This window comes from Struthio camelus, chromosome 8, assembly GCF_040807025.1.
Source record: "Struthio camelus isolate bStrCam1 chromosome 8, bStrCam1.hap1, whole genome shotgun sequence".
NCBI lineage: Eukaryota > Metazoa > Chordata > Aves > Struthioniformes > Struthionidae > Struthio > Struthio camelus.
This window is the reverse complement of record NC_090949.1, coordinates 13645311-13660474: the sequence shown is the minus strand read 5'-3', so window position 1 is coordinate 13660474 and position 15164 is coordinate 13645311. Positions and strand designations below refer to the sequence as shown.

The 15164-nt window shown below is 38.4% G+C and overlaps 1 protein-coding gene across 3 annotated transcripts in view; it reads right to left on the bottom strand.

Annotated features, from left to right (window-relative positions):
* Positions 1 to 15164, bottom strand: part of VAV3 (vav guanine nucleotide exchange factor 3) — a 177122-nt gene that overhangs the window by 26024 nt on the left and 135934 nt on the right. For all 3 annotated transcript variants that reach the window (XM_068952221.1, XM_068952222.1, XM_068952223.1), the window contains 2 exons: positions 8635 to 8771; positions 1015 to 1080 (listed from right to left, as the gene is read on the bottom strand). In XM_068952221.1, coding sequence (XP_068808322.1) covers positions 1015 to 1080; positions 8635 to 8771 — 203 coding nt within the window. The remainder of the gene's footprint in view (positions 1 to 1014; positions 1081 to 8634; positions 8772 to 15164) is intronic.

Sequence of the window (15164 nt, the reverse complement as noted above, 5' to 3'; positions counted from 1 at the left end):
AGCTACAAAAATTCTAAGCATTCCTCTTCAAACAAAACTCTGAATATCTAGGGAAGTAAAGATTCCTGCAGGTATACTACTGTACCTGTACTTTAGGATCACACATATATTTGTTTTAGAAACTAAGGAACAATAAAAGCCTTTAAGGCATATCAAAATGCAGCCATTAATAGCTGATTCCACCTACCTGCAATCCATTTTGTAGCATCTTGATTGTTGTAATGAAAGCAATTTTATTAATAAGTCTAACTCTGCTGTGAATCAAGTTAAAGCAGTCTTAAAGCAAACGAAGGAGTGTGATTCATCACTGCATTATTATGGGTTTACATCAATTAATCTCGATGAAGGAAGATATGATAATTTGATGCACAGTGTTACAGAGGGCAGAGAATGAAGGAGCGTGCAGTATTTAAATTAATGCAATCACATTTGCAAAATGTGTTACAAAAACTCATGAGTACTTATTGTAAATTAATTTTTCTTATTGCTGGCCTGAATTAATCTTGATTGAGCACAATCCTGGATGAAATAAAGGCAGGTAAAAACTTATAGAGATGAGGAAATTTATCGACCAGTCTGGATTTAAGGTTCTCTTTTCGTTTTACTCTTTCAGATTTTTAAACTCACTACTTACGGTGTAATCTCTCTCTCTAATCCAAAGTGACTGAGGAATAGATTTGAACAGCAGCTTTCTAACCTCACTGTTGGGGAAGAAAGTATACTTTCACATAAAATTTGTTTGTTCTATACTCTGGAAACTGTTTAGACAATCCCATTTATTAATATTCCCAAAAGTTAAATCTGCCTCTTGAATATGTTTTCTTGACATGTACAATTTAAATCCAATAACCAAAAGTATTAGAATGCTGTATTTTAAGCAATATTGAACTTACCATGAAAACACAAAGGAACTAGAAACAATATGATTCCCATAAGGTAAGATTTATAAAACCCCTGCATAAACTAGGCAATTTTCCTGTAAGAGGACACACAGAATTAAACAATTGTACTTACACATGGGCTAGGTTTTACAGCATCACTTGGGAAGAAGCCAAGCTCTCCTGTCGTTAGATTTCTGCCCTAGAGAAAAACAAAATTTCCTGTTTTTGAGACATAATGGGGATAAACAGAAGATAATACTATGTGTACAGGGTTTTGGGACTATAAGAGCATATCAGAAGAGTCCTTAAAATGAAGAATTAGTCTAATAAAATGTAATTCAATAGTAATTTTTTAGTTTATATAATTAAGTAATAATGATAGCTGATACACCTGAGAGCTCTGGGGAGACAGGATGCAAGACCGGCTCAGAGCTTGGGTTGTAATTCCCTGTTCTGCCAATGACTGCCACTGGCTGAGGTCTTCATTAGAGTTGATTCTAATTATTTACCCTCAAATCAGTTCCTCTGAGTCGGCATCACTCGAGTGCGAGCTGCCACACTGCAACATTACAGATCCCCAGAACAAGGACACCGTGCAGGATGGCGGTCGTAGCAGCTGAGAAGCCCTGCTACCCTAGGTGGAAACCTGGGGCTGCTGAACCACCGGCCAACCCAGGAGCAAAGTGCTACAGCGAAGGGCCTCTGCACGGTGATGCAAATCACTGGAAATTGGGTGGGTGCATGAATACCAACAAAACTCAAGACATACTCTCTGTCTGCCCTCTATTCACAACCACATACTGCAGATGAACCCAGCTAGCTGGAAGACCAGCTGCAGTGGCACATTCGGCATGGCCTAAACTGATCAATTGCTGCAACCCGGCAGCAGCGCCCCGGTGCAGGACTACCAGGTCACTCTGGGCCTCTCGCAGGACCCAGCGCAAACCCATCATTAGGGAGCCCTGCCTTAGCAGCTCACAACTCACCACCAGATTCTCCTAAGGAAGTCCTAACCTCTGACAGCCAGCGCAGCAGAACAAAACCATCTTCCTAGCACTAGCAAATGTTCAGCTGTGGCCATGCTGACCAGATCTCTCAGAGCAGAACAGAGTGCAGGTTTAAAATTTCCAGACAGAGATATCTAAAACAAACGCACCAAAACCAGGATTTTGGCATCCAAATGTTGTCATTTAACTGGTTTTCAAAAGCACATAAATGCTTAACTTCCACTAAACGTAACAGACTGACTGTAAACATTAATGCACTATCAGTACACTTGGCAACGACAGTAAGAGTATTTTACTATCACTGTAAACTTGAGAATGACGTTTATTTCTGACCACATACCTGCAACATAAAAATATCAAAAGAAAAAATGCTTCAAGAACAGACATGTAATTTCTTGTTTTAATTCATTTATTAACACTAAATGTGTAATTGTACCCTAATATCACCACACAAAATTGAATTAAGTAATTTCATATAGGGTGGAGGTGAATATAAAAGTTAAAAGCAAGAAGAATTAATGAGGATTCATGAGCAATTGAGAAAATTCTTCGACTGTGATGCCCTATGCACAATGAATGAGTGCATTGTTTTCCTAGTGAGACCATTATGCAACTTATCACACACAGGTAACAACCCCGGAAACCACCATCTTTCCCAAATATACAGAAGAGCGCAGAGGAAGGAGAGGAGACAGCAAAGCACTTAAGCGGTGTTTAAGCTATAATAGGCTAAACTAAAAAAAGAAATTCATGCAAACAAGTGACAGTCTTGTACATCTGAACCCTTGTTAGCAAAGCTTGTTTCTCCTTCTTTCTCACCATCTACCTAAATATAGGTTGCACACCGTGTCCGTTCATTGCTTAGTCCCCCAGTGTGAATTCCTCTGAGTTACAGACTTCATTTATAAGCAGAGCTCTGACAGCCTCCCATCTAAATGACCCTTTTTACAACACTGAATCCTATCTGAACAGTAAGTCACAACCTAGGCAATGCGATTAACCGCTGAATAAAACGTATTAATGAGAAAGAACATTTGAAGGAGCACAATTAAACATCAGTAGCTTTGTACGTGCCCACACACAATCACTATTCATGAGAAACATTTATATAAATTAAGAGAAGCTGAACAAGATGACACATCAGGCAACATACGTCCATGACAATTAGAAAGGAGCCAAGGATTAAAACTTGATGAGCTCAGGGACGGATCCTTTTGTTACCGTCTGACAGTGCAAAGAGGGGCATCACTTCAAATATATCTCAAAGCGCAGCCTCCACCAGGTCAGAAAAGCAATCTAGAAATAACACCTGCAGGGTAGCTCTCACTATTTTTTACTGAAAGTTATTTGCCCAACCCAGGCCTAGAATCAAAGAAAGTTCTAGCTTTCGAACACTGACATGCGTCAGTCTGCACAGCATTATACCAAACTGAGCCATTCTATGGCATCAAGAAAAAAATCAAATGCCTGCATTACAGGCACTGAGGGGAGTGCAGCATGTACAGAAGCACCAGGCCCAGAGACAGCAGGATATAAATCCAGCGTTACACTGCCCGGCTGAGGTACTGCTAGCAGCACGCAGGGGCATGAATCACCGCTGAAAAACCCAGCAGAGTAGCAAAGATCATGAGATTAGCTGTGCTCCACACCAATTAAATCATTATCACTGTGCAGACATTATAACGTAGACACATTCCAAGTATGGAAACTGGTCATCCATATGCTGTATTTTACTACGTATGTGCACTCTCACTCTAAGTATTCAGTAGGTAAGAAGTCGATGGCACTTGCAGCAAAAAGAGTCAGCTGGAGAGTCATGGCACTAAATAGTCACTGCAATGAAAAGCAGCACAAAACTACATCAATGGACAGCCTTGCATGAGGTACAGCACAGGAAACACTGTCTCCTAATTCATATTATCACGGAACATTTGCACAAGTAACTACCCCACCGTCTCCTTAGATGTCACCACCTGTCAGAAGATGCTCCTCAGGGCAGCTGTGGGACACAGATGTGTCACTCTGCTGGGCCAGGAGAGGCCGGGAGTGATGTATATGGACAGTATGCCAAGACCAAAGGGAGAGCAGCAGTACAGAAAAACCACAGGGACAGATTCTCTCTTGAGCAGGCTGCACAAAACGTCACTGCCTGCACAAAACGTCACTGCCTTCAATGGGGAACCAATCCCCCAAATACGGCGACGAGCACAAATCTCTGTCTTTGCATTTTGAGCAGTAACATGACTATAACACTGAGATAACTCGAAGAAAGCCTTGGCCTTCTAAAGAGAAACATTACCTGCATTAGATAACTGTGGATATTTAATCTTTGTTTTTCAAAAACAATCCAAATCCCTAAACAGAGCAGGTTTTTATTTATTATACATTGCTGAAGGAAATTGCTCACTTTCAAAGGTTGCTAAATTCATTAAGGCTCAGTGTCATTCGTACATGAAACTGTGTGACCTGCTGTCAAATGATGATCTCAGAATTGAAAATCTATCCATCAACTAATCTTGATTAACAGCAAAATTATCATGCCACCCCACCTCACTTTGACTAATCAGTTCTTTCTGCTTTACCTTTTCTGCTTGCTAATTGCTCATTATATGATGAGTAAGCATTTCATTTCCCTCAAACATGTCCCTATAATGACTTAAGGTCATTATAAAAGCAGAAGCAAAGGACTGGACAGAATTGCTTTAAAAATGCATATTATCTATATATTATTACATTGCCACACTATATTATGTACTATTATATAAATGAGTGTGCATTTATGTGTGTACATGTATACATATTTTATATACACACACATATATACACACACGCACAGATATACATATATATAGAGGCCAATGAAGCCCTTCAGTCCATTTCTTTCAATTGCACTTTCAGCAAGTCCAGAGGCCAACCCATTAGTCTTGTACCTGTTTTAATGATGGAGGTTTTCTGAAACCATTTTGCAGTTTTGCTCTGAATTTTCAGACTGCAGCCAGCTATTTAGCTAATGCAATTCCCACTAAGTTCAGTGGATACAAACAGAGTGCTAGCATAGCTAAAAAAAAATACATTGCATAAATTATTGCATCTACATCCTTGACTCTCTCATCTCCACCTCATATTGAGGGACTCAGTTCAGGAATATTCTATACTGAATGCATGTGTATAAATCCTAAAAGTTACTTAACTGACAGTAGAGAAGGGGGGGGAAAAAAAAGAAAAGAAAAAAAAAACCACCAAGCCTCTCTGCTGAAAAAGTCCTAACTGCTGCAAGGGACATCAGAGAGCATTTGAATGCTGAATACAGCCTGATCCAGGTTTATTAAGGGCCTGAATAACCCTCAATGCAGAACGCGGAATGACACCTGCAAGTGGAAAGGGAGCCGGGCCAGAATACCTATGTGAGTCGCTGTATTTATGTAAGAGACAGTTGCACAGCCAGCATTGAAGTCCCCCCACGGCCAAAGAGAGCAATGCTGTGCAGGACAGATTACAAATACATGATACACATGCAGTGTACCAAAATTATGGTTCATTAACAAATAGACTTCTATTAATAATGAGAAAAAGGCTTTTCTAAGAAACCTTTGAAGATTTTTCAATTGCCTGAAAGACTGGGAGCACTTTAACAGACACTGAAAATCTTAGCCAATATACTGCCTTTACATTACTGTATCTGAAAGTATTCAAATGATCTGGTCTCCTGTTAATGAACTGACGCATCCTGCAGAGCTACACAGTAAAATAATCACTCATGAACTGTGCAGCATGAATGAAATAGGTTTAAACATCAAGAAACTTTCTCAATACATTCTTGTAACATACAGAATTTTAATAACAAATTCAGAAAAATTACTGCTATATATTTTCAATGAAAGTAGCTAAAAATCATTTAAAACCTTTAGAAACATTAGCCTCAGCAACATATAACCGATGGAAAAAATCACCAAACCAACCAGAACAAAAGCAGTTTCCAGACCTGTTCAGGCTTACCTCTATCGAATTCCTTTCAGTTAAATTCAAGACAAAGCAGAGAAGTCCTACAGGATGCTGAGCAACATCCATCCAACTGCTGCTCATTTATGGGAAATTTACGGAGCAGGCAAACATGGTAAATAAAGGAAAAACCATGCAACCTACTCGGGTGCTCAGAGGGCTTAGGGACCTGCATTTGTAAGAGCAATCCAGTATCTGCCCAATCTTGAAGGTGTCAAAATCTCTTAGGGCAGGAATTCAGGCTCCCATATACACTGGAGTTTTCTGATGCGGAAACGAAGGCCCTTACTCACTGTCACAGTTTTATTTGGGCAAGGAAGTACCTAATCTCTTCCTCTTTCCCTCCTACTTAATTCCCTCCTCAGCCTGAGGACACAAACTTATATTATCTCTCAATCTTCCAATCCTTGTTTCCTTGGATTTTTTTTTTTTTTAATTCAACCACTGCAACATCTTAAAATGTATAGATAGGAACCATGTTTCGGGTCTCCCTTTTCCCAGTTGACAGCTACTTGCCTGCAAAGCCAATCTGCCTTCTGCGCACTCAGACAAGCACATCTGCAGAATAGCTCCTAATAGCTAGCTCTTAGCTGCTCATCTGGAACTGCATCGAAAAGCTTAGCTCCTTCCATCAATTATATAACGAGCTTCTGAAATATTTTATCAAAGTCAACAACCATCATGTTTTCTAGGTACATCAGCTGACCGTATGCAATGCCTTAAAACAAATATTGTGGATTTTGCATGAGGTAATTACATAAAGACATCAGATTCAGATTTCCTTCTGTTAGAGGGCATCATAGATTAATTCCCAGATTTCTGCAAAATTCTTCCAAAATCAGCAGTATTATGCTCAATATTTGTACGGAAAAGGCAAGATGATCTCATGCTAGTGCCACTCTATGCACTGCAACTTTTTCTCACACAGCAACCTGTCACAACAGCATTTTGCATTGCCCTAGTAGGTTGTCTTTACACTGGAACATAGAAAAAACGAATTCTCTCCTCAAACACAAGTTCCAATTTGATATCCTAAGTATATTTACAATATACTTAATGCCTTTTGGATGTTTACTTTGGAACCACTAACTACTGAAGCATTAGCAATGACACATATAATAGCAATTACTTAATACGGGTTTAAGCTGTATCAAAGAAAAGTTAGTTTAGAGAAAGGAAAAAAAAAATCAGCTCAACAAACATCTGTACTCCTTTGGCATACTTCAAGAACATGATTGCCTGGAGGACGGTGGGTAATTGCAATGGAAACCTGTAAAACTAGAATTACATTATATCTTATGGTATGCATTATGGCACCCCAAAAGCCTGCCCTTAGGTTAAGTAAGTACCAATTTACTCAGACCAAACTCAGCAGAGCAGAAAAAATATTCCCATCTATAATAAAAATCAGGCTACTTCAAAGGTGCACTATTGCAGCTGAAGCAACCAGTAGTGCTCTGGATCAGGGTCTGAAATTTCCATTTAAAATATGAAGTTTTCCCTCTCCCTCCTCCCTTTCTTATTCAATCAATTCTGTAAGTGACAGCAGACAGGCAACACCCAGGCAAGCAGCCTGGCTCTTCTCCTGCACCCTGACTGAGCCAAGAAAAGCAGTCAGGCAAAGGGGATGTACAAATATCCTCCTTTTATATGCAGCTAGGTATTTCCTGAAAACTGTAGGCTAACTTGTGGCAGTACCAAGCCCCCTATTTTCCACATTCTCTTTGAAGAAAGCTTAGGTTTTGGGTGATACTAGGTGAGACAGGAAGTAAGTTCAGGGAATACAGAAGTGCTTATTCCAGCCACCTTACTCTGTGCTTTGTCAAGTTTGCCTCTCTGAACAATATTTGCTGTCTAAGGGGCATGCAGGGATGGGGAGAATACACCAAAACAGAACCCATACTTCTGTTTTCTTAACCGCATAGCAAGTGGATTTATATGTGTATGCAGTCAATACAGAATTCAGCATAATAATTTCTATGCAACCAGTCATACAAACATTAACTTACCAGAATTATAATGTTTATCTAAGCACATTTATCAGACTTAAGCTATTTAAGGTAAGCATTGCTTGATACTTTGTGGTGTTTAATTGATGTGCTATAAAGAATGAAAAATATCTTTAAACTACAAATATGTTCATACATTACAAGCATTTGAACTTCTAAACTGAGAGATGGTCAATTTAAAAGTCCATTCTAACATTATTCTCCTTCTGGTCAGCCATAAATTACTCTAAAACCCCTCTTGAATAAATGTTATAGATATTAATAAAAGTCTGTGTTTTGCAGTTATTTCTTAATATGCATTTTAAAACACAGATGTCATTACAAGACACATGAAAACCCATATTGAGTGGTCTGTGACAAGACAACTCGTGAGAAAAAAGTTGCCTGAATGATACTAATGGAAATGACAATTTCCCTTAAGATTTAAATCTATTACTAACACTTCTACTTTACTCCTGTAATTTCAATCGGAGGATTGCTACCAATGCCATGTTCTTGTATTCACCAGTTTTATTCACTAGGACTTTCACTCTGAATAGGGTTGCAAGATTGAGGCTTTACACGATATGGGGACTGCTGGCACTTGAAAAGTGAGAATAGTTGTATTAGTCATTTATTTTGGGTAAAACACAAAGGTTTTTTGTTGTTGTTCAATATGAAAAAAGTTACAACAGCAATAAATAAGAATTTAATAGCTAGGACAAATGTAATATGGCCATTTGCTAAACCGTACGGTACCTGCCAAAACAAGCTATGTGCATCAGCTCGGATGAGTTCAACAGTGTCCCCAATCTGGATGTGCAATGGTGGGCCATCCTGTGGAGCTGGCTGTGGTATTCCATCGTAGTTTCGAATGACTTGCATTTTTGGTAAACCTAAGCAAAAAAAAAAAAAGCATATATTTTTAGTTAATGAAATATCATGTACAATCTAATAGAAAAAAAATAATAATTTTTGCCATCTGCTTTGTCCTTCCCTATCGTCTTCTCGGGGCACTAGTTGATTTCATTACTGTGGGGTTTCATCCGTCTATATGCATACTCAGCAGTGGCTCTGTAAAACGTTCAAATCTCAAGGATATCTTTGTAATTCAAGGCAAAAAATTGTGATAAACTAATATTAAAGACACCAACACGGAGAATTTCCTCAGGTTTAGATTAGTATTACCCTAAAGCCTACCACTAACGTGAATATGTCCAAGAGAATAAGGGTGATGATCCTTCTTGGCTTCTTATAAGACGGTTTTTCATTTTCAGTTTTTGACAATATTTTTGGATCTACACAGTAAGCCAGGATGAAGTTCAATGTTTCATTTTCAAGACAAGAACTCTGGTTGCACTCTGGTCCTTCCACACCAATACTGGCTGCATCTAGACACCTGAACAATGCCCCCTTCCCTTTTTTTTAATTTAAAGGGAGCAATCCACCTCCTGAGACACACAATATTTCCCCTCAAAGATTATTCTTACTGCCTATACAAAGAACTAAATCACTACTAGAGTTGAGGAGTCCTGCTCAGTACTTACCAAATACAGCAGGGGGAGGAAGAGAAAATGGGTACCCTAACTCAGTACTCTGATAAATATAATAGTATTTTTAAAAAGCACTGGAATTACTATGCACAACTCGCTTATTAGACTAACACTGCGTGCTGCAGCATTACAGAAACACTTAAAATGAAGTGAAGTACCACCACTACCTAATAAACGTAGTAAAGACTTAAAAGCTCTTTAAAAAGCATTTTTTACTCTTTATATTTTTAGTCACTCTCCCTCTCTCTCTCTTTCACACTTTGTGTAATAATTTTCTCATTTTTAACTGCATTTGGGATAATAAAGGTTGCTATTACTAATTGAGCATGTCCATTCTATAGTTTTCATCACAGTTTTTGCTAAACAAGCTTTTGTAAGAATTCAAAAGAAATAATAGTGAAAGAACACCAAATCAAGGTAGCTGCCACATTTAACTGGTTTGCTGCTGCACAGACATGGTCAAACTACTTCCAGCACAAAGGATCAGCAGGCCTACAAGAAACTTTCTGCTTCTACTGCAAGATTACTACTATAATACAGGCAGCAGAAAATACAAATATTCATGTTTCACACAACTTAGAGGAGGTGATGAAAGTAGTCAGCGACAACAATTATTCTCAGTAGTTAAGAATAAATACTAATCCAAAATGCTGATGAAACATTAAACAAAATAATACCAGCTCTGTATGTTACTCAGTCCAGACACCACAATAATTTTTACTATTTCTTCAAGGTATCTAGCATACTTAATATAGGCACCTAATTATTAGAAAGCCATTACTCCACTCCGGCAAAATACCAGACCTTGCTTTATTTATCAACTTACTAAGGCTCTCCTACTTTCAAATACTGATTCAGTGTCAACACACGTTGCATCTATCGAGTGGGGAATAGAAGCAATGCTTCATACAATTATCTGCTCAAGCTGACAACTTTGCCCTCCTGCAAGGAAGTTCCCTAGTTGCAATACAAGCAATAGCTCAGCGTATGTAATAACCTGTAAGCCTGCATTTGTGTTCATCTTTGAGACATACTCGGAAGTCTAAGCAAACGTACAAAATAAATTATTTGCTTAATCTTACATTGTGATTTTATAGTGTACACATTTTAGCATGCAGATACAGCACACTTGAAATGCCATCTTTGTAATGAACTCTTTAGAAGACAACTAATAAATATTTCCATATACTTTCCAATGCAAATCCTGTTTTGCTAAAAATAAAAAAGTGTATTTCTGAAATGATCAAATTAATCATTAATGTGTAAAATGACTTTCAATTTTTGTTTATTTCTCTGGTAATTATGAATATTGGCAGCTCTGAAAAATCAGGCCAATAGAAATTAAAAAAAAAAAAAAAAAAATCACGCTGTGTCAACCACCAGAATTATTAAACAGGTAACAGGATTACTCAGGTTAAAAACATATAATGCCTAGAATACTTGTGTATAATTCAATATGCTTATTTCTGAACAGTTAAAACCCTATAGAGATTTTGATTATAAAATTCCCTTTGCAGAAATAATGTTAGAGGATTTGATCTAACACCTCCTGACATCACTGGAAATAATCCTATTCATTTAAGTAGGCTTTGAGTTAGGGTCTTAGTCTTTAGAGTTTATTATCTTGCTTCAGTTCCCTTCTTAAAACTCCTCTGGCATAACGCCTACAGACACTGTGACGACTACACTGCTGCTGTACTACAGCTACTCTCTACTAGGCTGACCAGTAAGTCTTATTCTCCTGCCGTGATTTTATTGCCCCCTTGTACCCAACTGTTGCCTCTGGTCTACTTAGACTATGAGCTCTTTGGGATATGCGTTGTTTTTACTGCGCGCACACACCGCTTAGCACAATGTATGCATACTATCACCAGGTATATATAAACCAGTATCTGGAAGAAATGGGATACATGCTAGGATTCCCATATACCACAGTGATAAAGAACACAGTGATTTCATCAATTACCATTTTACTTTCATTCACCCATTTCATTAATGATACTGTGCACTAGCCTTAAAGGCTACCTACCAAAGATGCACATATAAACAAGGGAAGTTATTTTCTGGTGCTAATACTTAAGTATAGATTAGATTCAGCTTAGTTTCTGAAAAGTACTTTGTACAGTAACTGATGGTAAATTTTCAAAATAAAGTTTCAAATAGAAATACTTCTTCTCAAGCTACTTGAAACTGAAGCTGAAATGTGAACTATTTTTACTTGTAACTGTAATTTGCTAACCCTTGCATACTTTTAACACAAAACAGTTTTACAAATTTGTAAAAATCTGACAAAGGTTAACAACAATTACTAAAATTAATTATCTGGCATATTGTCAGAATTAGGATTGTACAAGAGCTATTAAGTGGCTTCCATATTTAGACTAAGGGCTGCCACGTTCCCACAAAGGGAGACTCCAGTCTCTCGTGTGTTAACCCAGCCTCCCACAACAGGAGGGTCAGGGGCACAGAGGGTATATTCATTTCACTACCAGCAATACCTGACATGCCAAGTTAGCCTGTACCGATCACAGCAGTGAATCCGTAACTAATGCATTTTACTGACTAGATGAAAACACCAGTGGAAGGAGCTGCCCCTATACCATGATTTTAAACGTTAGAAAACACTCAACATTTCCAAGAAAAAAAAAGGCTACAGGAAGTCTTTGAATTAGTCAGGAACAAGCACGTGCTACTCTGGAAGAACTTTTCTTTCATCTAAAAAAGTTCTTCTTATACAACTTCCCTTATATCACCATTAACTGTGGAAGAAATAAACGGGGTACAGGAAAGGTAATGAATTGAGGCAAATGGTCAAAGAGTTCAGTATAGAACGCAATTTTCTTTTCATCATATAATTACAGGTTTGATAATAGCAGCTTAGAAGCAGTTTCAGCAGGTTAACATTTGAGATGGCACACATTTAATTGGATGGAAGCTGGTCAGCCCCTTACTCCTAACTTATCCACGCAACAGAGGAGTACAGTGGACGAAGTCCCATCCACTGTTATCACAGGCACCAACTCACATTTCTCATCTGCTTAGCAAGCTTACCCGAAAGCTAATTTGCTTGTTTGTTCCTACTGCTCGTTTCAGAAGGTTGATCCAGAACTTTATTCTCAAAGCATTAAGAATCTTCTAATTTCCAGCATAAATTTCCACCTTGCCAGTTTATATCTATTTGCCCTAGCGCCAACAGCGCCTTTCAGTCTGCATAATTCTTTTCCCTGACTGCATTTACCTTCATAATGTAGTTACAGAGAGTAATCATACTCCTTTTAACCTTCATTTTGCTAGGCTAAACAAGCCATGTTCTTTTAGCCTCCTCTTGTCGCAGATCAATTCCTCTGAGACAGCATACCAAGTAGCAAGTTCAGACAGACAAGATCTAGAACATTTCCCCTGCCTGTCTTCAAATTTCATTCTTAATTTGCACATGGATTCATCACAGAGGTACTCAATAACCATCCTGAGTACTCACTGTAATATAAGAAAACAGACAGGAAAAGAACAGTATATCACAAACTTCAACAGTTTTAAGTGCTATTATGGATTGTGTGTGATAGAAACTGTATACAAACGTTAAGCATTAAGAACTGTAATGTGAAATATAACAAGCCTCATAGACATTGCCATTGTGATATACATAGCTGCATTACTGTGAATATTTGACAACTGTAAAAAAACACTTCTGGAAACCCATCTGGTACCAAAAAAAAGTATTCATAAATAATTTTAAAAGCAAGTAAAATTGCAACACAAAAGACAATGCATGGCTGAAATCCTGACCTCATCAAAATAAGCGGCAAAAACCCCATCGACTTCCAGGGAGTCACAGTTGCACTGTACATGACTAAAAGCTTTTATCAGGAAGCATCCTAATCCGAAGACGCAAAACCAGCTTGGCATTTTCTGACCTTGAAATCAAAAGGCAACAAAGTGGCCCTGTTAATCCATCAAAGAGCAGCTGAAATTTTCTTCACAATCAGTAAAACCCTAGATTCCCAAAAAAGTCTTCCTAGCCAAGCTCTGGGTCACAGCCCTAGCACAGACTGATGATCTGTAGCGTGGGTGATGAGGAAAGCAGAAAGCTGGCTAGAGTTACGGTTTACAAAGCACCAATCTGGCAGCATTATAGAAAAATAAAACCTCTCATAAAACATACCACACGTTCGAGCATTTAACCTTACAGTCATAGGTCAAGGAAGAAGGTTACGTTTCAGAATTAAAATAGTGTAGAATAAGTCAGGATATTTATTACACAGGAAACAATGAAAACATGAACTTACAGCAGCTCTGCATCTATGAATGGCCCTGCACAACCCGCAGTTTCATACAGAGATTTATAAACACTATTTTTAGCAAACAAGTACAATGTACGCCCTATTACAACCTGTATCTGTCAAAATTGACTCCAGCATTTGTTATTCCCAAATAATCCAAAATTTGGTTTACGCTTCAGGCAGAGATCATTTTAACATACCGAATAATGACACAGAGCATAGGAAACTGGGATGTGAGGGTGATTTTTTGTATATGCTATATACTATTAGCACAAAGACATAGAAGAACTTTGCACTGAACATTCAATCCTAGTTAACACAGATCTTGAAGGATAGGAAAAAGTCCAGTCACCAAATATTTATAACGTGATCCAAAAAACCATGAGTGTAATGGAAAAAACATTAGGCTATCTAACATGACTGCATTTTAGTGTTGCCTTTCTTACAGAAAACAACAGGGAGCCTCACTAATTCTCTCCTTTCTTTCCCCAGAAAGGGAATGCCAGGGTCTATCTGGACACTCTGAACCAGCTTTTAAACTTTTGCCACTTAAATTCTTGTAGGTACGAAAATAGGGAAGGCAGCACAGCTGAGGAACCTAGCTGAGAAACAGATCCTGATACTTAGCCATTGCTAAGCTTTGCATAGCAGAGGCCAAACAAACATGCAGCTCCATTCTCAGAGCGGGTGCACCTCCAGCCATCTCCACCCTCAAACCTCTACCAGGGCAAGGTAACCTGACAGTAGCTTGGTGTGGATGGTCCATGTTTGTTGAATTAAATGTCAAAACCGTGACCCCTGTTGTCACTAATCGCGTTACTAGAGCAAACTAAAGACAGATTGGCAAAGGAGCTCTCATGTTTACAGAAAATGAACAAATCCAAAATTCAGCATTTGCACTACAGTATGTCAGGTCAGACTACAAAGGCTTCAGACCAAGGAGCGTAATTGCAGATAATACAGTAACAAGTAATTGCTGATTTTACATACAAATAAAATGTCAGCTTTGTTACCTCTTTTACTAACCTCTTAGCCCAGTAATAATAATATTAATGGCTAGTTAAAAGGAAGTTCTATTCTGAGCACAAAGTACATAAAAACAAAGTCCTCCCTTCATTCTGTGCATGTTCTTCAAATCAGGTCTGCTAGCTTCAGTGTTTTACATTCCTGTTACTAATGGGTTTTGTTTTGGCTTTTTTCGGCCAAATCAACAGTAAACTGGATTCTTCTCTCCCGCAATTATCAAGAGAATTGCTTCTTAATTCCCAGTCAGTGACATCCACCTCTGCAACCCACAGGAAGTCAACAGCTTTGCACAGTTGCTGCCAAAGTGGAAACGTGCCTAGAAGGACTTCGCTGGTGTTCCAAGCTCCTTAGCTGGAAAAGCACCACCACAATCTCAGCATTTACTTTCACTCTGTGGAGCTATCTATTAATGAAGTGAACGAAAACAGTT